The 22733-nt window shown below is 38.2% G+C and overlaps 1 protein-coding gene across 1 annotated transcript in view; it reads right to left on the minus strand.

Annotated features, from left to right (window-relative positions):
• Positions 1 to 593: 593 nt before the first annotated feature.
• Positions 594 to 22733, minus strand: part of ACBD6 (acyl-CoA binding domain containing 6) — a 194754-nt gene continuing 172614 nt past the window's right edge. Inside the window, exon 8 of the mRNA XM_077763114.1 lies at positions 594 to 882. Coding sequence (XP_077619240.1) covers positions 728 to 882 — 155 coding nt within the window. The 3' untranslated portion in view covers positions 594 to 727. The remainder of the gene's footprint in view (positions 883 to 22733) is intronic.

Consider the following 22733-nt stretch of genomic DNA (forward strand, 5'->3'; position numbering starts at 1 on the left):
TCAATTAAAAGGGCCCTGGGGAAATCCCTCCATGTTTTGTGAAGGTGAATTTAAGGAATCCTGAACTAACTAGTGAATTCTCCTGAGTCTGTGCTTCAATCTTGAAGTGAGGTTACTGAATCTTATTCTAAAATGCCCAAGGTTTTGAGGGTTTCAGTAAGTCTAGTTGCTCCTGACTTCTAGACCCCTGTATGACAAGATTCTACCTTTTCTCATTTGCTTGCTTTTTAACACCCCTCTGTCTTCTCAATTCTGTTTGCCAAAAACAGACATTTTAGCTACCTATTCAGACCAGCTGCGCAAAATGCCACAAGCTCACTTGACCTCTACTGTATTGGTATTTCACACAACTTTCCCTGTCAGGGTGGCACTGTCAGTCATATTTTGCTACTGTATGTTATTTTAAAAGAGCGGCCATGTTTAATATTGTGAAATACGGCGCGTCCCCTCCTTGCCCCGCCCTCTAGAACAGTGATAAATTTCAGCGCACGCTCAGCAGAATTGGACTGTATTATGCACAGTACACATGTTCATCACCACAACTGTACTTGCTGGAACGGATGCAAGGAGAATGAATTGCTGAGACTTCAAAATCCCAGTTCCTCAGAACTGATTTTATTAGCCAATGTATACCAAAGAAGGGTGGTAAAAGGAGTATTATTTTTGCAGTTTTCCTTCATCACTGTAGCTCTATGGTGTTACGGACAGTGGTCTTCCAGCCTTTTGATTAAACCTTGCCAGTCGTGTGCTGCTGCAACACCAGAGAAATAGCCTTGCAACCCGTCACCTCCTCCGGCAGGCAGCCATCCTGGTCTTGGAGAGAGGGGTCAGCGCCAGACTGGAGCAGCAGCTCCACAATGTCCAAAAACTCGCACGCAGCAGCTGCCAGGGAGAGTGACAAATGTGAAAACAAGGTTACCACGAGACCAAGAGAAATGACTATAGTCCAGCAGGAAAGCAAGTGCTGAGCAACAAGGAATCCTGAGTGGCGGGAAATGTTACTATGTGACGACAGCCGTGCTATAGTGTGGGCTTTTTCAGGGTCAGGAAAAGCAAATTTAGAGTTTTGGTTGCCCAGAAACAGACACATTTTTAAAACTGTGAGGATTTTAGACTCTATTCTTAAGGATGGGACAAAGGGAAAGAACAAAAATAGTGTCAGTATTTTACTTTGATCAGAATAATGACAGGTTGGTGCAGGCTACGTCAAAAGGCTAAAAATACTGTAAAAGGAAATACTTTATTTTGTCTTTGAAGAGGGGGTTAAGTGAGTAACTAAACTTTAAAATTAAAAAAAAAAAAGCTGGCCTATGAATCAGACCATCCATCTTTAGAACTTTTATTTATTAAAAAAAATAATAAATGGCCCCAATCACACCAGGAATGGGAAGGAGACAAGGACATATAGGTACAGAGACTTATTATGAAGATGGTATGGAATCGCCCCCAGGAAGGACAAACAGACCAAAGGGCTAGAATGGAGGGCCATCTATTCTTCTGCTCATATATGGAAACTTGATTTATGACGATGCTGGCATCGCAGATCAGCAAGGAAACAAAGATCCATTAATTCAGATGCTCTGAAACAACTGGGCTACAGGCAAAACCAGGCATTTCATACATGATGAAACAGAAATGGCAATAAACATATGAAAAGATGAACAACCACATTAGTAGTCAGGGAAACGAAAATTAAAACCAGGAGATACCAGTTCATACCCACTAGATAAGTGAAAATCAAAACCAGACCATACCGAGTACTGAGGAAGGCTGGAGCAAGGACAGCTCCCCTCCGGATGGTGGGAAGTGTACCCGGGTGCAGTCACTTTGGCGTTACGTGTTAAACCTAAACACACGCAGGCCCTGCGGCCCCGCAATCCTGCTCCCACCCCCCAGGACGCTTGTGCATGGGTCTCCAGGAGATGTGCAAGAATGTGTGCAGCAGCACTATTCCTAACAGACCCCAAATGTAAATAACGCAAATGCCGATTGAAAATAACATGTGAAAATAAAATACCGTTTCCTTCTACGATAAAATCCCATACCGCATTGAAAACTAATGAACTACGGTTTTACACACAAGTTTATCTCTAGAACATAATGTTGAGGGAAAGAAGCAAGTCAGAAGAACACATACAGTATAATTCCACTTAAACAAAATTTTACAAATAGACCAAACACCATTGCTCAGGGAGACAATATTGTTGTAGTGAAACTATAAGGGAAACTGTTAATATAAAATTTGGGATAGTGTTCACCTTGGGGAAGGACCTTCCCATGGAGGGAAGGTCACATGGTTGGACAAGCACACATAGGAGGTTTCAAAGATATTGTCAATGCTCCATTTCTTAAGCTAGGTGGTGGGTTCATTTTTTCAAGTTACATTTAAAATTCTTCATATAAATTTTATATACTCTTTCATAGTGTGATGTAACATAACAGCAACAACAAATCAAAAAAAAAAAAGAAAGAAGGGTAGGGTGCTAGGTTCAATGGCCGTTTTATTGAGTACATGCTACACCAGTCCTATCAGTTAAGATTCCTGCTCTGAAGAACTTATTTAACACTCAGGAGGCTAATATGTAAACTAGATACTCTTAACACAGAGTAACTACTGTGGCGCGCACACACACACACACACACACACACACACACACACAACCTATGAAAAAGTGGGGGTGCGGGCTGGGAAGTTGAAGGATCAGGCAAAACATGAGTAGTTCATGTGTAAGCTGAGCTCTGAAGGACTGAGTAAAATTCGAGGTAAGTGGAGACAGAAAGGCATTGCAGGGGGAGAAAACACCACTAACAGAGGCAGGAGAGCACAGGGAGTGCTCAGAGAACTGTGGGCGGGCTCTGGGATGCAATACACAGTCAAAAGCAGAGAGGCTGGACTTGAAGCAAGCTATGCAGGGCCTTGAAAGCTGTACTAAGCCGTGCTGAGAAGTGTGGTTTTGAATGCTATACATAAGGGAGTGGTGTAATTTGGCCTCTGTATTAGGATGATAATTCTAAAAAGAGTGACTTGGACAGGCTAGAAATTTGTGGCAGGTAGACCAATTAGGAGACTATGGTAGTCCTTTCAGGAGGCTTGAAATTAGTCAGTGTCAGTGTGAATATAAAGAAGGGGCTGGGGGCAATTGGATGGCAAGTGTCTGACTGTGTCTGATCTGAGTGTTCCAGAATTTGAGTCCCGAATCAGGCTCTGTGCTGACAGCTCAGAACCGGGAGCCTGCTTCGGATTCTGTGTCTCCCTCTGTCTCTGCCCTTTACCTGCCCATACTCTCTTTCTCTCAAATAAACATAAAAATATATATACACATTTTTTTTTTAAAGAAGGGACTGAATAAGCCACTGCAATTCATGTGGATAGGACATGGCAAAGTACTAGATGGACTTTAAAACAATGTTTGTGAACACTAAATTTAATAATTAATGAAGCTGATAAAATGTTATATTTATAGAGAGTTAAACACATTATTTATATTTTGCGATTTCTTTTTGTTTTTTGGAAGAAAAATATTTTAGGTTTCAAATATTTTTATAGATTTTTGAAAAACTCACAGGCCCATTGCTTGCGACTGTAATGTTTACTATTGAATAAAACGGCCTGAGTATTTCTGCCCTTGATACGAAACCCAAACATTATAAAGAAAATTACTGGTAACTCTGAATACACAGAAACCTAAAACTGATAAGTTTGAACACATAAAAAATTAAAACAGCTACACCATACACAAAATATGATCTATAAAGGTAAACCATAAACTGGGAAACATATTCACGTATATGACACATACAGAATCTGAAACTGGTTCCAGGCTCTGAGCTGGCTGTCAGCACAGAGCCTGACGTGGGGCTCGAACCCACAAACTGTGAGATCATGACCTGAGGCGAAGTCGGCCGCCCAACTGACTGAGCCACCCAGGCGTCCCAACAACATCAAGGCTTTTAATCAATGAAAAACAGTATCTCTGTCCATTTATTTTTATTTACCCTTAATAATTTAATTTTAAGGCTACTATAAATTATATTTTTAAAAATTTTGATTTCCAGTTGGTTCCCTGCCAAGTATAAAGGAAAACAACTGGTATCTGTATACTGATCTTGTGTTTTTAACTTTCAGTTTCCAGTTGTTTATTACCACTGTATAGGATTTTTTTTTTTTTTTTTTTGGTATATTGATTCTTTATCCTGCAAACTTGCTGAACTCAATTTATTAATTCTAAAAGTTTTTTTTTTTTTAAATAGATTCTTCAGGGTTTTCTAGATAGGTGTTCATGTCATCTGTGAATAAAGGATATTTTATTTCTTCCTTTCAAATCCATCTACTTTTTCCTTCTTTCCTTTGCCTTAGTGCACTGACTAGAACTTCTGGTATGACGCTGAATCAAAGGGGAGGGTGGGCATATCTGCCTTGCTCCAGGTCAGAAGGAAAGCCTTCCGCCTTTCACCATTAAGAATGGTGTTAGCACACCTGTATCCTTTGGATAAATACCTAGTAGCACAATTGCTGGGTTGTAGGGTAGTTCTATTTTTAATTTTTTAAGGAACCTCCATACTGCTTTCCAGAGTGGCTACACCAGTTTGCATTCCCAAATGCAAGGAGATCCTCTTTCTCCTCATCTTCGCCAACATTTGCTATTGCCTGAGTTGCTAAGTTAACCATTCTGACAGGAGTGAGGTGATATCTCAGTGTGGTTTTGATTTGTATTTCCCTGATGATGAATGATGTTGAGCATTTCTTCATGTGTCTGTTGGCCATCTGGATGTCTTCTTTGGAAAAGTGTCTATTCATGTATTTTGCCCATCTCTTCACTGGATTATTTGTATTTTGGGTGTTGAGTTTGATAAGTTCTTTATAGATTTTGGATACTAACCCTTTAGCTGATAATGCTGTTTGCAAATATTTTCTCTCATTCTGTCAGTTGCCTTTTAGTTTTGCTGATTATTTCCTTTGCTGTGCAGAAGTTTTTATTTTGATGTGGTCCCAATAGTTCACTTTTGCTTCTTTTTCCCTTGCCTCTGGAGACGTGTTGAGTAAGAAGTTGCTGCAGCCTAAGTCAAAGAGATTTTTGCTTGCTTTCTCCTTGAGGATTTTGATGGCTTCCTGTCTTATGTTTAAGTTACTATCCATTTTGAGTTTATTTTTATGTATGGTGTAAGAAAGTGGCCCAGGTTGATTTTTCTGCATGTCACTGTCCAGCTTTCCCAGCACCACTTGCTGAAGAGACTGTCTTTATTCCTGTTTTGAAGGGGCACATGCACTCCAATGTTTACAGCAGCACTATCAACAATAGTCAAAGTATAGAAGGAGCCCAAATGTCCATCGATGGATGCATGGATAAAGAAGATTTGGTGTATATATATATATACATATGTATATACACACATATATGGAGTATTACATAGAGTATTACAGTGGAGTATTACTCGGCAAAGACAATTGAAATCTTGTCATTTGCAACTACATGGATGGAACTAGAGGGTATCATGCTAAGCGAAATTAGTCAGAGAAAGACAAATATTATATGACTTCACTCATATGAGGACTTTAAGATACAAAATAGATGAACATTAAAGGAAAGGAAGCAAAAATAATATAAAAACAGGGAGGGAAACAAAATATAAGAGACTCTTAAACCTGGAGAACAAATAGAGGGTTACTGGAGGGGTTGAAGGAGGGGGAATGGGCTAAATGGGTGAGGGGCATGAAGGAATCTAATCCTGAAATCATTATTGCACTATATGCTAACTTGGATGTAAAGAAATAAATTAAAATTAATAAATAAGTTAATTTAAAAAAAGAATGATGTTAGCTATCAATTAGTTCTGGTTGACGAAATTCCCTTCTATTCCTATTTTGCTGCCTTTTTTTTAATCATGAAGGGAGGTTGAATTTTGTCAATTTTTTTTTTTTGTAAAATAAATATATGGAAACAATCATATGTTTTGTTTTGTTTTTGATTTGTTGAAACGGTGAAATACAATGACTTTCCATTGCTGAACCAACCTTGCATTCCTAGGATAAAGGCATTTGGTTATGATTTATTATCTTTTTTGTATATTGTATATACAATATAATATTATATTCATGGGAGATATTGGCTTGTAGTTTTCTTTTCCTCAAGAGTCTTTTTCTGGTTTTGGTATTAGGGTAATATCAGCCTCATACAATGAGCTGGACAGTGTTCCTTCTCTTATTTTCTGAAAGAGTTGATGTGCAAATTAGTTTTACATCTTCCTTAAACATTCAGTATAATTCACTAGTGAAGAAATTGGGGGCTGGAAATTTTGTTGTGGAAAGCTCTTAGCTACAAATTCAATGTCTTTAATAAATAGATATAGGGCTATCTAGGTTATTAATTTCTTTTTTGACTTTTGTGTCTTTTAAGAAATTTGTCCATTTCCTCTAAGTTATCTAATGTATTGCTATAAAGTTGCTCACAATGTCCCCTTATTTGCTTCATAATATCTGTATGATTTGTGATGTCTCCCTTTCATTCCTGAATTGGTAATTGGTTTCTTTTTAATTTCTTTTTTATTGCTCTGGCTAGAGGTCAACCAGTTTTATTAACCATCTCAGAGATTTTCAATAATTTCATGGATTTTCTCTCTGATTTTTGGTTTTCTATTTCCGTGATTTCTACTCTGATCTTTATTATTTTATGCCTATGCTTGTCTTCGGCTTAATTTGTTCTTCTTTCTCTAATTTTTGAAAGGTAGAATCTTAGGCCATTGATTTGAGAACTTTCTTCTTTTCTAATAAAAGCATTTAATTTCCTTCTAAGCACTACTGTAGCCGCATCCCAGAATTCTGACAGAGTGTTTTTCTTTTCATTCAGTGCAAAATATTTCCCTTGGAATTTCTTCTTTGACCTATGAGTTATTTAGAAGTGTGTTTAAGTTTCGTACAACTGTGTGTGTGTTAGGGGGATTTCCAGATATGCATCTGTTAATGATTTCTAATTTAATTCTGTGGTGGTCACAGAGAAAAATTGGTATGATTTTAAAAATATTTGTTGAAGTTTGTTTATGCCTAGAATATGGTGTATCTTGTTAAGTGTTTCATGTATCCTTGAAATGACATGTTCTGTTTATTAGGTGGAGCATTCTATAGATATTCTAGAAAGATCTATAGATGTTAATTAAGTCAAGTTAGTTGATAGTATAGTTCGATTCTTTCATATCCTTGATGAATTTTTATATACTTGCTCTATCAATTACTAATTTGTAGCTTGACAATGAGTTGTTTTTTTCTTGTTACTCTATGTCTCCTAGCTTTGACTGAATGCAGAATATATGTAGAAAGACAGTGGAGACTACATTAAATAACACTATTTACACCAAGCAGTAGCTATGCCTCTTTTACTGTCATACAATTAGGATGGGTGTTGAGTCAATCTGGCCAGCAGTTGAACTGGGTTTGGATTTTGTTGCTGCTACAGATAACTTCAATGCATCATACACTTCAAACTCCTCTGGCTGTGAGCTGCTGCTACCTTATATTTTGTGAGTCCTCGGGTGCCAGTGGGTTCTTTTCAGTATTCTTGCTCCACTCTCAGCTTTCAGTAGTCTCTGCAGGTCCACTACAGAGGGAGTTTCTCTCTGCACTCTTGCTCCTCCTCCGTCAGTAAGAGTGCTACTGCTTACTACTCAGGGCAAGTCTCATGGCCTCTTTGTCCTTTTGGGCTGGTCTCAATCTTAGGCAGGTCCTCAGAGATGGCAATTTCTCAGTGTTCCTGCATCCCTGCCCCCCAAATGTCAACCAAACTCTACCCTGTATGAGGGAAAACATGTCTGAAGAGGGAGAGAGTTTCGTGCCCTGCCCTCAGTGGCGAGAGATCTCTGCTTGGTGTCAGTGTAGAGTTCCCTGTCCTTCCCGAGTGGCAGAGAGATTTTGATTTTACTCCTTGCTCTAAAGCAGTAGATATCTGCCTGGGTCTGAGGACAAGAGAAGAGGACAGGAAAGTTTTCTGCTCTTCCTTAGGGGCTTAAGCATTTTGCTTTGTATGAAAAGAATCCAGGGAAATGGCAGGGTTTCATGCCTGTGTGTCACTGGGAAGGGCTCTCTCGATTCTCAGTTCCTCTATGGTTTATGAAAAAGAGCATGTGAATGAGGACTCCTCTTGAGTCGGAGGCTCCCTGTTACTCTAGAATGTCAGACTAACTCACTTTAAGAACCTGCCGATTTTAGTGTCTTCTTACCTGTTTTATGGTGGCTGCTCCTCAGGTGCTCCACTGAAGGTGAAACAGTTCGTGTGTCTTGTGGGGGGACTGTCATCCCTTGGAATCCAGGTTAGCAACCTCTGCGATCTGATGGGCTCAAGAAATTAGTGATCTTGTAGATTACCTATCCTTTTCTTCTTGTTAGTATGGGAGCATTGTTCTCTTATAGTTTTCCATATCTTAAGTGGAAGTAGAACTCTACACGAGTTTGGTTTTAAGTAATTTAGTAGTGATATTTCTTCTTTTGCTCTTTATTGTTACTCAGGTAGTTTCTCGGGCTCCCTTGACTCTTTACTCTGCTGATGGGTGCTTCCAGCTCTGGGCCCCCGGCTATGTGCTGTTAGATGGCAGAGTCAACAGCCAACACCAGGTTGTGATGAGTTATATCCTTGGGACAGCTTTGGCGATCCTTTATATTACCTACCCTGACAAACTCAGGCGCCAAGCTCTACATAATAGCATAGGCTCAGAGGTGGCTCTAAATGAATAGAGGTGGAGAGGAGAATTTTACTATGAGCTAAAAATCAGACCATTTGAGAACCCTCTCTCTGTCTTCAGTGGTGTGGGATTTCTTAGAAGGCTACCAGGATTATAAATGTTAAATTAACATGTGATGAATAAATGAATAGAGAGAGAGTAGGAGAAAAGGGAGAAAAAGGCAAGAAGTGCCTATTCTAGTCCTGGACAAGNATGACGCTGAATCAAAGGGGAGGGTGGGCATATCTGCCTTGCTCCAGGTCAGAAGGAAAGCCTTCCGCCTTTCACCATTAAGAATGGTGTTAGCACACCTGTATCCTTTGGATAAATACCTAGTAGCACAATTGCTGGGTTGTAGGGTAGTTCTATTTTTAATTTTTTAAGGAACCTCCATACTGCTTTCCAGAGTGGCTACACCAGTTTGCATTCCCAAATGCAAGGAGATCCTCTTTCTCCTCATCTTCGCCAACATTTGCTATTGCCTGAGTTGCTAAGTTAACCATTCTGACAGGAGTGAGGTGATATCTCAGTGTGGTTTTGATTTGTATTTCCCTGATGATGAATGATGTTGAGCATTTCTTCATGTGTCTGTTGGCCATCTGGATGTCTTCTTTGGAAAAGTGTCTATTCATGTATTTTGCCCATCTCTTCACTGGATTATTTGTATTTTGGGTGTTGAGTTTGATAAGTTCTTTATAGATTTTGGATACTAACCCTTTAGCTGATAATGCTGTTTGCAAATATTTTCTCTCATTCTGTCAGTTGCCTTTTAGTTTTGCTGATTATTTCCTTTGCTGTGCAGAAGTTTTTATTTTGATGTGGTCCCAATAGTTCACTTTTGCTTCTTTTTCCCTTGCCTCTGGAGACGTGTTGAGTAAGAAGTTGCTGCAGCCTAAGTCAAAGAGATTTTTGCTTGCTTTCTCCTTGAGGATTTTGATGGCTTCCTGTCTTATGTTTAAGTTACTATCCATTTTGAGTTTATTTTTATGTATGGTGTAAGAAAGTGGCCCAGGTTGATTTTTCTGCATGTCACTGTCCAGCTTTCCCAGCACCACTTGCTGAAGAGACTGTCTTTATTCCTGTTTTGAAGGGGCACATGCACTCCAATGTTTACAGCAGCACTATCAACAATAGTCAAAGTATAGAAGGAGCCCAAATGTCCATCGATGGATGCATGGATAAAGAAGATTTGGTGTATATATATATATACATATGTATATACACACATATATGGAGTATTACATAGAGTATTACAGTGGAGTATTACTCGGCAAAGACAATTGAAATCTTGTCATTTGCAACTACATGGATGGAACTAGAGGGTATCATGCTAAGCGAAATTAGTCAGAGAAAGACAAATATTATATGACTTCACTCATATGAGGACTTTAAGATACAAAATAGATGAACATTAAAGGAAAGGAAGCAAAAATAATATAAAAACAGGGAGGGAAACAAAATATAAGAGACTCTTAAACCTGGAGAACAAATAGAGGGTTACTGGAGGGGTTGAAGGAGGGGGAATGGGCTAAATGGGTGAGGGGCATGAAGGAATCTAATCCTGAAATCATTATTGCACTATATGCTAACTTGGATGTAAAGAAATAAATTAAAATTAATAAATAAGTTAATTTAAAAAAAGAATGATGTTAGCTATCAATTAGTTCTGGTTGACGAAATTCCCTTCTATTCCTATTTTGCTGCCTTTTTTTTAATCATGAAGGGAGGTTGAATTTTGTCAATTTTTTTTTTTTGTAAAATAAATATATGGAAACAATCATATGTTTTGTTTTGTTTTTGATTTGTTGAAACGGTGAAATACAATGACTTTCCATTGCTGAACCAACCTTGCATTCCTAGGATAAAGGCATTTGGTTATGATTTATTATCTTTTTTGTATATTGTATATACAATATAATATTATATTCATGGGAGATATTGGCTTGTAGTTTTCTTTTCCTCAAGAGTCTTTTTCTGGTTTTGGTATTAGGGTAATATCAGCCTCATACAATGAGCTGGACAGTGTTCCTTCTCTTATTTTCTGAAAGAGTTGATGTGCAAATTAGTTTTACATCTTCCTTAAACATTCAGTATAATTCACTAGTGAAGAAATTGGGGGCTGGAAATTTTGTTGTGGAAAGCTCTTAGCTACAAATTCAATGTCTTTAATAAATAGATATAGGGCTATCTAGGTTATTAATTTCTTTTTTGACTTTTGTGTCTTTTAAGAAATTTGTCCATTTCCTCTAAGTTATCTAATGTATTGCTATAAAGTTGCTCACAATGTCCCCTTATTTGCTTCATAATATCTGTATGATTTGTGATGTCTCCCTTTCATTCCTGAATTGGTAATTGGTTTCTTTTTAATTTCTTTTTTATTGCTCTGGCTAGAGGTCAACCAGTTTTATTAACCATCTCAGAGATTTTCAATAATTTCATGGATTTTCTCTCTGATTTTTGGTTTTCTATTTCCGTGATTTCTACTCTGATCTTTATTATTTTATGCCTATGCTTGTCTTCGGCTTAATTTGTTCTTCTTTCTCTAATTTTTGAAAGGTAGAATCTTAGGCCATTGATTTGAGAACTTTCTTCTTTTCTAATAAAAGCATTTAATTTCCTTCTAAGCACTACTGTAGCCGCATCCCAGAATTCTGACAGAGTGTTTTTCTTTTCATTCAGTGCAAAATATTTCCCTTGGAATTTCTTCTTTGACCTATGAGTTATTTAGAAGTGTGTTTAAGTTTCGTACAACTGTGTGTGTGTTAGGGGGATTTCCAGATATGCATCTGTTAATGATTTCTAATTTAATTCTGTGGTGGTCACAGAGAAAAATTGGTATGATTTTAAAAATATTTGTTGAAGTTTGTTTATGCCTAGAATATGGTGTATCTTGTTAAGTGTTTCATGTATCCTTGAAATGACATGTTCTGTTTATTAGGTGGAGCATTCTATAGATATTCTAGAAAGATCTATAGATGTTAATTAAGTCAAGTTAGTTGATAGTATAGTTCGATTCTTTCATATCCTTGATGAATTTTTATATACTTGCTCTATCAATTACTAATTTGTAGCTTGACAATGAGTTGTTTTTTTCTTGTTACTCTATGTCTCCTAGCTTTGACTGAATGCAGAATATATGTAGAAAGACAGTGGAGACTACATTAAATAACACTATTTACACCAAGCAGTAGCTATGCCTCTTTTACTGTCATACAATTAGGATGGGTGTTGAGTCAATCTGGCCAGCAGTTGAACTGGGTTTGGATTTTGTTGCTGCTACAGATAACTTCAATGCATCATACACTTCAAACTCCTCTGGCTGTGAGCTGCTGCTACCTTATATTTTGTGAGTCCTCGGGTGCCAGTGGGTTCTTTTCAGTATTCTTGCTCCACTCTCAGCTTTCAGTAGTCTCTGCAGGTCCACTACAGAGGGAGTTTCTCTCTGCACTCTTGCTCCTCCTCCGTCAGTAAGAGTGCTACTGCTTACTACTCAGGGCAAGTCTCATGGCCTCTTTGTCCTTTTGGGCTGGTCTCAATCTTAGGCAGGTCCTCAGAGATGGCAATTTCTCAGTGTTCCTGCATCCCTGCCCCCCAAATGTCAACCAAACTCTACCCTGTATGAGGGAAAACATGTCTGAAGAGGGAGAGAGTTTCGTGCCCTGCCCTCAGTGGCGAGAGATCTCTGCTTGGTGTCAGTGTAGAGTTCCCTGTCCTTCCCGAGTGGCAGAGAGATTTTGATTTTACTCCTTGCTCTAAAGCAGTAGATATCTGCCTGGGTCTGAGGACAAGAGAAGAGGACAGGAAAGTTTTCTGCTCTTCCTTAGGGGCTTAAGCATTTTGCTTTGTATGAAAAGAATCCAGGGAAATGGCAGGGTTTCATGCCTGTGTGTCACTGGGAAGGGCTCTCTCGATTCTCAGTTCCTCTATGGTTTATGAAAAAGAGCATGTGAATGAGGACTCCTCTTGAGTCGGAGGCTCCCTGTTACTCTAGAATGTCAGACTAACTCACTTTAAGAACCTGCCGATTTTAGTGTCTTCTTACCTGTTTTATGGTGGCTGCTCCTCAGGTGCTCCACTGAAGGTGAAACAGTTCGTGTGTCTTGTGGGGGGACTGTCATCCCTTGGAATCCAGGTTAGCAACCTCTGCGATCTGATGGGCTCAAGAAATTAGTGATCTTGTAGATTACCTATCCTTTTCTTCTTGTTAGTATGGGAGCATTGTTCTCTTATAGTTTTCCATATCTTAAGTGGAAGTAGAACTCTACACGAGTTTGGTTTTAAGTAATTTAGTAGTGATATTTCTTCTTTTGCTCTTTATTGTTACTCAGGTAGTTTCTCGGGCTCCCTTGACTCTTTACTCTGCTGATGGGTGCTTCCAGCTCTGGGCCCCCGGCTATGTGCTGTTAGATGGCAGAGTCAACAGCCAACACCAGGTTGTGATGAGTTATATCCTTGGGACAGCTTTGGCGATCCTTTATATTACCTACCCTGACAAACTCAGGCGCCAAGCTCTACATAATAGCATAGGCTCAGAGGTGGCTCTAAATGAATAGAGGTGGAGAGGAGAATTTTACTATGAGCTAAAAATCAGACCATTTGAGAACCCTCTCTCTGTCTTCAGTGGTGTGGGATTTCTTAGAAGGCTACCAGGATTATAAATGTTAAATTAACATGTGATGAATAAATGAATAGAGAGAGAGTAGGAGAAAAGGGAGAAAAAGGCAAGAAGTGCCTATTCTAGTCCTGGACAAGTGTTAATGGGCTGAGATCATATTTTGCTATGTGTTGCCACAGACAGGGAGGAAGGTGGAGACAGAGTATCTTTACCAAAGTCCAGGATTCGACAGAAGGTATGGAGAAATATAATATCCCTTCAAGAGTTTAAAATGATCTCCCTCAAATAATATAATGAAGATTTTAATTTTACATTTTTGAACGGTTTTACCATGAATCACTGTACACCAAATTAGATTCCAATGGAAGGCACTCTCTTATAATATATAACAAAGTTAAAGACACATTGCCTAGTACCAAGCAGTTGTGAGAAGATATATTTATCCTGTATAGAACTAGCTACATGACATTTATGTTTTGAGAAATAATCATTTAACCTTTTTGCCGCAGCTATCAGTCTCAACTTATTGTTAAGAAACACTTGTTGGGTTTTAAAATTGGAACTTTTAGGGCAGTATCAGAGGAATAAATTTCCTAGTGTATAAATCTGTAATACAGGATAATAACTACCATGATCTGTCAGATCACACTTAGCTCAAATCTAACCCAACACTTAAGGCTCCTAAGCATGAAGATCAAGGCTAAGTAGATGTGTACTATGGCTGAAGACACTAAGCTGGCCATCTCAGACAAAGGGGCATTAATTTCATATATGCCATATAATGAAGTAATTTTTATTTTTAAATGTTTTATTTATTTTTGAGAGAGAGATAGAGACAGCGTGAGCAGGGGAGGGTCAGAGAGAGAGAGTCACAGAATCTGAAGACAGGCTCAAGGCTCCAAGCTAGCTGTCAGTACAGAGCCCGACGCGGGGCTCGAACCCACGAACTGTGAGATCATGACCTGAGCCGAAGTCGGACGCTTAACCGACTGAGCCACCCAGGTGCCCCATGAAGTAACTTTTTAACAGTGAGATATGATATAACAGGAGTACTAACCCAGGAATAGAGCTTAAATTTTTAAGTTCCACATCTAGAGGACCACAAACCAGCTGAGAAAAGGATAAGCAGGCTACATAACAATCCCCTATCCTAACAAATGTAAATGAAATTTTAGCTCAAGTCTAACTATAAAGTGAGGTTTAAATTAGGAAGTTCAGGGGGAACCTGGCTGGTTCAGTAGGCAGAACATGTGATTTTTGACCTTGGGGTTGTGAGTTCAAGTCCCACACTGGGTATAGAGCCTACTTTAAAAAAAAATAAAAGAAAAAAGAATAAATGAGGAAGTTCAGGGTTGCAGAACAGTTTTTCAGAGTGAGGGATATGGTGTCCATAAGGAAAAGGAGTTTTATTAACAAATGCATGTGATTTATGCAAAGACAGACTGATAAGAGCACAAGGAATCAAGCAATCAGGAAGTTGTAACAGAAAAAAGGGAAGAGAAGAGAAAGACTGATTTAAAGACAGGAGGAAACTATACAGGTGAATCTTATCCTCGTATGAGGAAAGCACACAGTTCTTGGAGATGCACTGTTGATAGTCATCAATTATGTTTGTGTTTAGCACAGAGCCAACTGGCAAATATAAGTGCCCAACAGATAGTTTAAAAAAATATGCTTTGTACTCCCACTTAGTTGGTGAGCTACTTGATTACATGCTTTGTTATATTCTCCTCTCCATCTAGCACAGTGCTGGGAACTTAGTATTTGCTCAAAATTCATTAGTTAATTGATTCTCCACCTTGGCATCTTCAAGTAAAGCACAATTCACAAGGCAGAGTCATCTTTCAGAGCTGCGTGAGCTGCCCATCCCCTCAAAATGGACAAAGGCAAAGAAGATGAGAGAGGGGAAGGGTGCTAACATTTTACCAAATTAATGAGGGAATATATTGGTGCCCACAATGTGCTGGGAAATACAAAAACAGTCATAAGCCTGTCTCGGAAAAGCTTGAGCAAGTCTATAGGGATTAGAACAGTTGCTGAATTTATGGTACCCTGGGAACCTCTATTTGTCAAGTGCCACAGAGGCAGCCCTGACACTGGCACAGGTGAAGATGAATTTTCATTCAGAGCAGTGAGCCTTCTGACTCCATTAATCCTCAGGGTTTTGATGATAAATTTCTTTCTTTTTTTATTTTATTTATTTTCCCTCTAATGCCTCCTCCCACTGCCCTGTAACAGCGTGGAAGAAACAGAACAGATGGTGCTTTACATGGAAGACCGAGGGCTCATGAGGATACAAAGCCTGCCCACTCTGAAATCACATGACTGCACGTGCAAGGAAAAGCCTTGATTTCCCCCGGGAGACGCAGATGCAATGATGTTAGTATTCCCAGTGGAGGGAGAGGAGGGGAAGGCTAACAGGCCATTTACAAGGAAGACCACACTTACACTAATATACTCTTCAGCAAGAACCATGTGTAATCACAAAACAACAGGAGGACCGATATGTGAAGATTAAAAAACACCAAAGGTAAACGGAGGCAAATACGGGTTTAGCACGCTACTCTGCAAAGGCCACTGAAAATGAACCAGTGAGGACACACAGTAGTAGAGTACTGGCCTCCACGTAACCTGCCATTGGCTCTGACCCAGTTTTAATCGGAAGAAGCCAGGATTTACAACCTGCTTAAGGATGGAGTTTGACAACGGCTATAATCAGAAGAGCTGTCAACACGAGGACAGCTGTCAAGCCAAACTGTAATTCATAAAAAATAATAGCTAAGCCCCCAAGACATCCCTAACATTGTCTGCATGCACTGGACTTAACTGTACTTATAGTTTTATGAAGAGTTCCAAAACCAGGTTAAGGGTCCTAAAATCAAATCAAATCAAGTCCAATAAAAAACAGCTATGAAGTATCTATTAAATAAAAAAGGTTAAATAATACTAAGCGACTAAACGGATAAAATATGTCTCGCAGACTCCCTGGCATATAGTGTTTAATAAACAATAATTATTATTACATGCCCAACTCGGTTTTGAGGACCTCAAAAAGTGGCAGAAGTCTAGCGACCTAGTAAAAAATCTTAAAAGATGAATCACTCCTATAAGTGATTATTAATTAAACTTAAAATATTAATTTCATGAAATATTCCTGAGTTGTCAGAATATTTTAGTTTTATATATTTGTAATGCCAAACCCTCTTAACTGATGATATTATCTTAGTGTTTAATTATCTTGATTATAATATACATGGTATTTGTTTTGTTCTTCATGCAATGAATAATGTAATCTGAGAGAGAAATGGAGGTTGTTTTACTAGATCAATTTTAGGCAGGATTCCTAAATCAGAGATAATCTTTATTAATAGCTAACCTCTCAGTGAACAGAAATAAGAATATAAAAACACATGGATGGACACAGATATTGATAAAGTACAGTTCTGAAAACAGCCTTGACTCATTGTCTTAGGTGACCAATGATAAAGAATTTTCATTTACTTTATTTCTGTAAAAGACTATGTTTCAGAACATAATGTCTTCTTTAAAAGGATACCAGGACTGTAATTATTTATGAAATTATGAAAACACTACTGAAATTGGGAGTCAGAAGACCTGGACAAGTGTCTTGGCTCTGCTACTACACTTGAATTACTCTGTCAAGGTCACTTGACCCCTCTAGACTTGTTTGTCCATTTGCAAATGTATGAAAACAAGGCTTACCTCAGACATTTGTTGGACAGGTTGAGATTATGTATACGAAAACAGTACCATCACTTATATCTGTCTGAATTTGGAGGGTTTTTTTGTGTATAAATATTTTATCAGAATATATGTAAAGTAAATATGGAAGAATACCAAAATCATCTATACAAATTTTCTCAAGATGAAATCATCCATTTAACTAACTAGCACATAGATCAAGAATTAGATCATTATTTGAATATCGGGAGCACTGCTGACCTGTTAATAATTTCCAAATATTACCTATCCATTTCCTCAAGGTAACCATTACCCTGTTTACTAATGCTGGCCATGAGTTTTTCTTGTTTTTGACCTTTACATAAATGGATGCATACACTACGTACTCTTTTGTGTGTGGCATCTTGAGCTTAACAGTATGTTTGTGAGATTCATACAAGGTGTTGCATGTGGTTATAGTTCTTTTTTTGCTGTATAGTATTTCATTGGATGAATCTCTTAACCTGATCAGATCTCATAATTCCTGAAGTTGAAGATTAGTGTTTTATCAATTATTGAAATTACCACTAAATATATCTTCAAGTATTGATTCTTACCTACTTTCTCCTTCTCAAACTCCTACTTAAAAATGCTAGACTTGGGGTGCCTGGGTGGCTCAGTTGGTTAAGCGTCCGACTTCGGTTCAGGTCATGATCTCACGGTTCGTGGGTTTGAGCCCCGCGTTGGGCTCTGTGCTGACAGCTAGCTCAGAGCCTGGAGCCTGTTTCAGATTCTGTCTCCCTTTCTCTCTGACCCACCTCTGCTCACGCTCTCTCTCTCTCAGAAGTAAATAAAACATTAAAAAAAATTTTTTTAAACGCTAGACTATTATTTTACACTCGATGTCTCTTCCATATTTTCATTTAACTTCTGTGTCATTTAGAACTTTCAGTTCACCATTTTAAAAAAAGTTAACTTATTTATTTTGAGAGAAAGAGCGAGCGAGCAAGCAGGGGAGGGGTGGGGGGAGAATCCCAAGCAGCACTGAAAGTGCAGAGCCAGATGCAGTTCTCAAACCCATGAACAGTGAGATCATGACTTAGCCAAAATCAAGATCAGATACTTAACCAACTTAGCCACCCAGGCATCTCTTGTTTCACTGTTTTTTAAAATTTGTGCCAATTCTGCACTTCAAACTATCCAGTGTAAAATTTCTGTATTTTTTTTTTATTTATCGAAGTTCATTTGGTTCTCTGTGAATCTCCCTATTCTGTTTTGAATGTCTTATTCTTATTTTTTTCATCCACTGATTTTATATAAACTTATTCTGATGTCTATCTAGTAGTTTTCTTGAAGTTCTTCAAAGTCTAATTGTGAGGTTTACTATGTCTGATGACAGTCACTTAAGTATATTTTGTAATTTTGGATTGTAAGCTCATTTTCAGCAGGGAATCCTGTAGGAATTTTGTGCTGCCCTGGTTGAGGATGTGTCCCTCAAGAGAAGCTTAGCATTTGCTTTTGCCAGGTCGCTCCTAGGTAACCAGCCTAGACACTTACTATGTTAATTTGTTGACTTGAGGGTTTCTGAAATAATCAGAGTATAAATTAAACCCAAACTCACATGAGATGGGGACTTTTTTTTTCCACCCAGAGTTTGGTATCTGGCAGATAAGCTGCTTTGTCTTCCTTTCTTTTAGGTAGGCCAACTTTTTCTAATGCAATAAAAAAATTTTTTTTTTAACTGAGGGTATAGCCTTTTCAATGTCCTGGCTTATGTGCAGGTCTCAGTTCTAACTCCTCATTACTTCTCATTCAAGAAGTATCATTTCCAGGGTTTGGTGGCATTGAAACCTAAGCCTGTAGTTTTCCCAAATTAGATACAGTGTTAAGCTCACACACCTACCACTATGGTTATCACATCCTTGCATATTGGGTGGGAGTTGAAGACACCTAAAGTCTGGGGACATCCTTTAACCTCTAAATGGGTGTTTGGTATATTTCATCTAGCAAACGGCAAGTACTCAAAAATATGAATAAATGAAATATTAAAAAGGTAAGTGATATTCGCAGTACTAATAGAACCTATGATGCTATGATTTAAAATAATTTAAATTTAGAGGTGCCTGGGTGGCTCAGTTGGTTAAGCATCCAACGCTTGTTTTTTTGTTTTTAATTTTTAAAAATGTTTATTTATTGATTTTTTTCTAACATTTTTATTTTTATTTTTGAGAGAGAGAGAGAGAGAGAGANATTTAATTTTCAAACAGGTATTATCAATCTATCTCCAAATAGAGAAGTTATTAAAGGGTTATAGGAGGGGCACCTGGGTGGCTCAGTCGGTTGAGCATCCGACTTCAGCTCAGGTCATGGTCTCATGGTTCATGGGTTTGAGCCCCGCGTTGGGCTCTGTGTTGACAGCTAGCTCAGAGCTTGGAGCCTGCTTCAGATTCTGTGTCTTCCTCTCTCTCACGCTATCTCTCTCTCTCTTAGAAATAAACACCATTAAAAATTTTTTAAAAAATAAAGGGTTATAGGAAAACCTTTTTATCCTACCCTTCTATTCTAGCCCCACAGTTCCTCTTCCCCTGGGCAACCAACACTGACTCTCTGTGTATCCGTCCAGAGATATCTTATGCAGTTACTAGCAAATATATACAGATATATTCATGGTAGCACACAATATATACTATTCTGCATCTTAATCCTTTCACTTAACAATGTATCTTAGAGATTTTTCCACATTACATAAGTAAAATATATCTTATGTTGAAGTCACTCAGAAAGACCTTTGGAAAATTCCATCCTGTTGCTAATTAGAAATGTATTTTGCATATATCAAACTTAAATGGACACATTCCCACATCCACAGAGGCATTTACCCCTAATGGTTAACTAGGGGTGACAAAGTGACTCATCTACATTCTCAAGGGCACAATTCAGTCTGCCTTAGCTTAGCTGCTTCTATAGTTTCTGGATCGAGAAATGAAAGGAAAGCAGAACACATCCCATAGAGAAGGCACTAAACATATCTAAGTGGATGAGAGAAGAAATGCAGGAATGAAAGTCAGAATGGATGTAGCTGAGCAAGTGTCTCTCTAAGCAGAGCAGTGAACTCCGGACCTAGTGGCAAATATTCTGGAGTAAAAGAAGTTTGCTGCTTGAAGTCAGGCATCAGGAAAGAGGTGGCCCTGAAAGCCTCACAATTACTGAGAAGTTTCTTCTTTCCCCTTTCTGATTCTCTGTGCTTGTCTGACCCATTCGTGGTTGTCCCAGATTGCCATCAGAGCTGTGGATGCAGCTAAGACAAGTTTTCTTCTGGGTGGAAAATTAGGGTTTAGAATAGCCAGCTCTTGGTGATGTTAGAGGAGCTAAGCAACAGAATTATCCGTGTGTTTGAGGAGTGAGTGAGGAGTGCTGTGGGAAGAGGCATGGGAAAGGATTTGTTTTTCTGTCCTTTCCCAGGAAATCTAGAGATGTGGGTTTAAATTCCCAGCTTCCTTAGGTAAGCTTATTAAGTTCTTTCAGTTTTGGTTTCCTCAATTACAAAATGGGAAAATGTGTAAGTACGTTTTTAATGGTACACCTTTCAAAGGCATTTATTTGGTAACATAAAATATATATGTCTGTATGTAAGTATGTGTGTGTATATGTAATTTTAATTAACAAATATTTTAAGTATGGCATACAGAGTAAAAAGGTTAGTAAAACAAATTTTTGGCTATTACAAATAACGCTGCAGTAAGTGTTCATAAGTTCTCCAAGGGACTCTTCATGATACTGCACCTCTTTAGAGCAATGGTAACGACATCTTTTGTTCCAGACTTTCTTTTCTCCCATCCAGGTACTAACCAGGCCCTGCTTAGCTTCTGAGATCAGATGAGATCCGGTGCGTTCAGGGTGGTATGGCCGCAGACCCAGACTATCTTTTCAAGGATGTCTGCATAGTGAACAGCCTAGGACAACAGAGGTGGTGCTTCCTTCCAGAGGTAGAGGGTAGGTTTGCTTACTGTCCAGTGTAATGAAGAAAACTTGTGATCCACAGTCACAGCTGGGAGGCTTTGCTTGCAGCCCATTTGAAAAGACTAGAGTCCCCTGAGCTTAAGATTCCCAAGCTATGATACACTATGTGTGTAGGATCTACCTGGGCTTCTCTGCATAGCTCCTATGGGACTCCAAAGGAAATGACACAGATGTAAAGCTCAGGCCACTTGCTGTGCTGTGAATAACAGTCTTGTGTTTTTTGCCAGAATCCATGAAACCGTGTCAGGCTAATGTGTTAATTTGCAAGCAGAGTATAATCTCAGATCACTCCTAGTTCTTGACAGTTATGAGGGGGGTTTGAGCATCTTTTGCTGTTTATTTGATATCTGCCTCTTCCTATTTGTGAACTATCCATTTCTCGGGGTCTATTTTTCCATTTGATTGTCTTTCTTATTGGCTGAGTAGATGTATTCTGAATAATGATCTGATGCAGGTTATTTGCATTTTAAGTATATTATCCCAGTCTGTGCCTTATATTTTTACTTTGCTCATACGATCTTTTAACAGAAGTTTAAAATTTTAATGTACTATCATAGTTTAAATTATGATTTGTCCTTTTGAGTGTTTTGTTAAGAAACCATTCCTTACCCTTTTCATCTAAAAATTTATAATTTTGCTTTTCCCTATATGTGTATTCAATTCACCTAAAATTGATTGATTTATGTGTATGGGGTGAATTGTTTGGTTATTTACTGTTGTATAACAAACCACTCAAAGTCTAGTGGCTTAAATATGACAATACATTATTTTTAATGATTCTGTGGGTTGACCAGCTGGTTCTTTTCCTTCAAAGAACTAATTTTTAGTTTGTTGACTTCCTCTATTTTCTTTCTTTTTGTTTTTTATGAGGAAGATAATTCTTTCTTTTTTCTTTTCTTTTTCTCAAATTTTTATTTAAATTCTAGTTAGTTAACATATAGTCAAACATTGCTTTCAGGAGCAGAATTCAGTGATTCATCACTTATATATAACATCCAATGCTCATTATAACAAGTGACCTCCTTAATGCCCATCACCCATTTAGTCCATCCCTCTACCCACCACCCCTCCAGTAACCCTCAATTTGTTCTCTACTGTTAAGAGTCTCTTATGGTTTGCTTCCCTCCCTTTTTTCTTTTTTCTTTTTCCCCTCCCATATGTTCATCTGTTTTCTTTCTTATTCTCTATTTAATTTATTTCTATTTTAATCTCCATTATTCTTTGTTTTCTTTAGGCTTTGTTTGCTATTCCTTCTCCAGTAACTTAAGGTGGAAGATTAGGTTACTAATTTGAGATTTTTCTTCTTTCTTAACATAGGCATTGATAGCTATAAACGTCTCTGTGAGCACTGCTTTAGCTGCACTCTATAAATTTTGGCATGTGCTGTCTTCATTTTCATTCATCTCAAAGTATTTTCTGATTTCTCTTTTGACTTCCTCCTGCTTGACCCACTCACTGGTTATTTGAGTCTGTTGTTTGGTTTCCTCATGCTTGTGAGTTTTCAAGTCTTAATATCCAAGTTCATTCCGTTGTTTCATTGAGAACATACATTCCATTATTTCTATTCCTTTAAATTTCCTGAGGTTGTTTCATGGCCTGCATATTGTCTACCCTGAAGAACCCTCTATGTGCACTTGACAAGAATATATATTCTGTTGTTGGACGGAGTGTTTTATAGATGTCTATTGGATGTAGTTGGTTTATAGTATTG

The sequence above is a fragment of the Crocuta crocuta genome, unplaced genomic scaffold (genome assembly GCF_008692635.1).
Source record: "Crocuta crocuta isolate KB4526 unplaced genomic scaffold, BGI_CrCroc_1.0 scaffold3, whole genome shotgun sequence".
In the NCBI taxonomy this organism is placed as follows: Eukaryota; Metazoa; Chordata; class Mammalia; order Carnivora; family Hyaenidae; genus Crocuta; species Crocuta crocuta.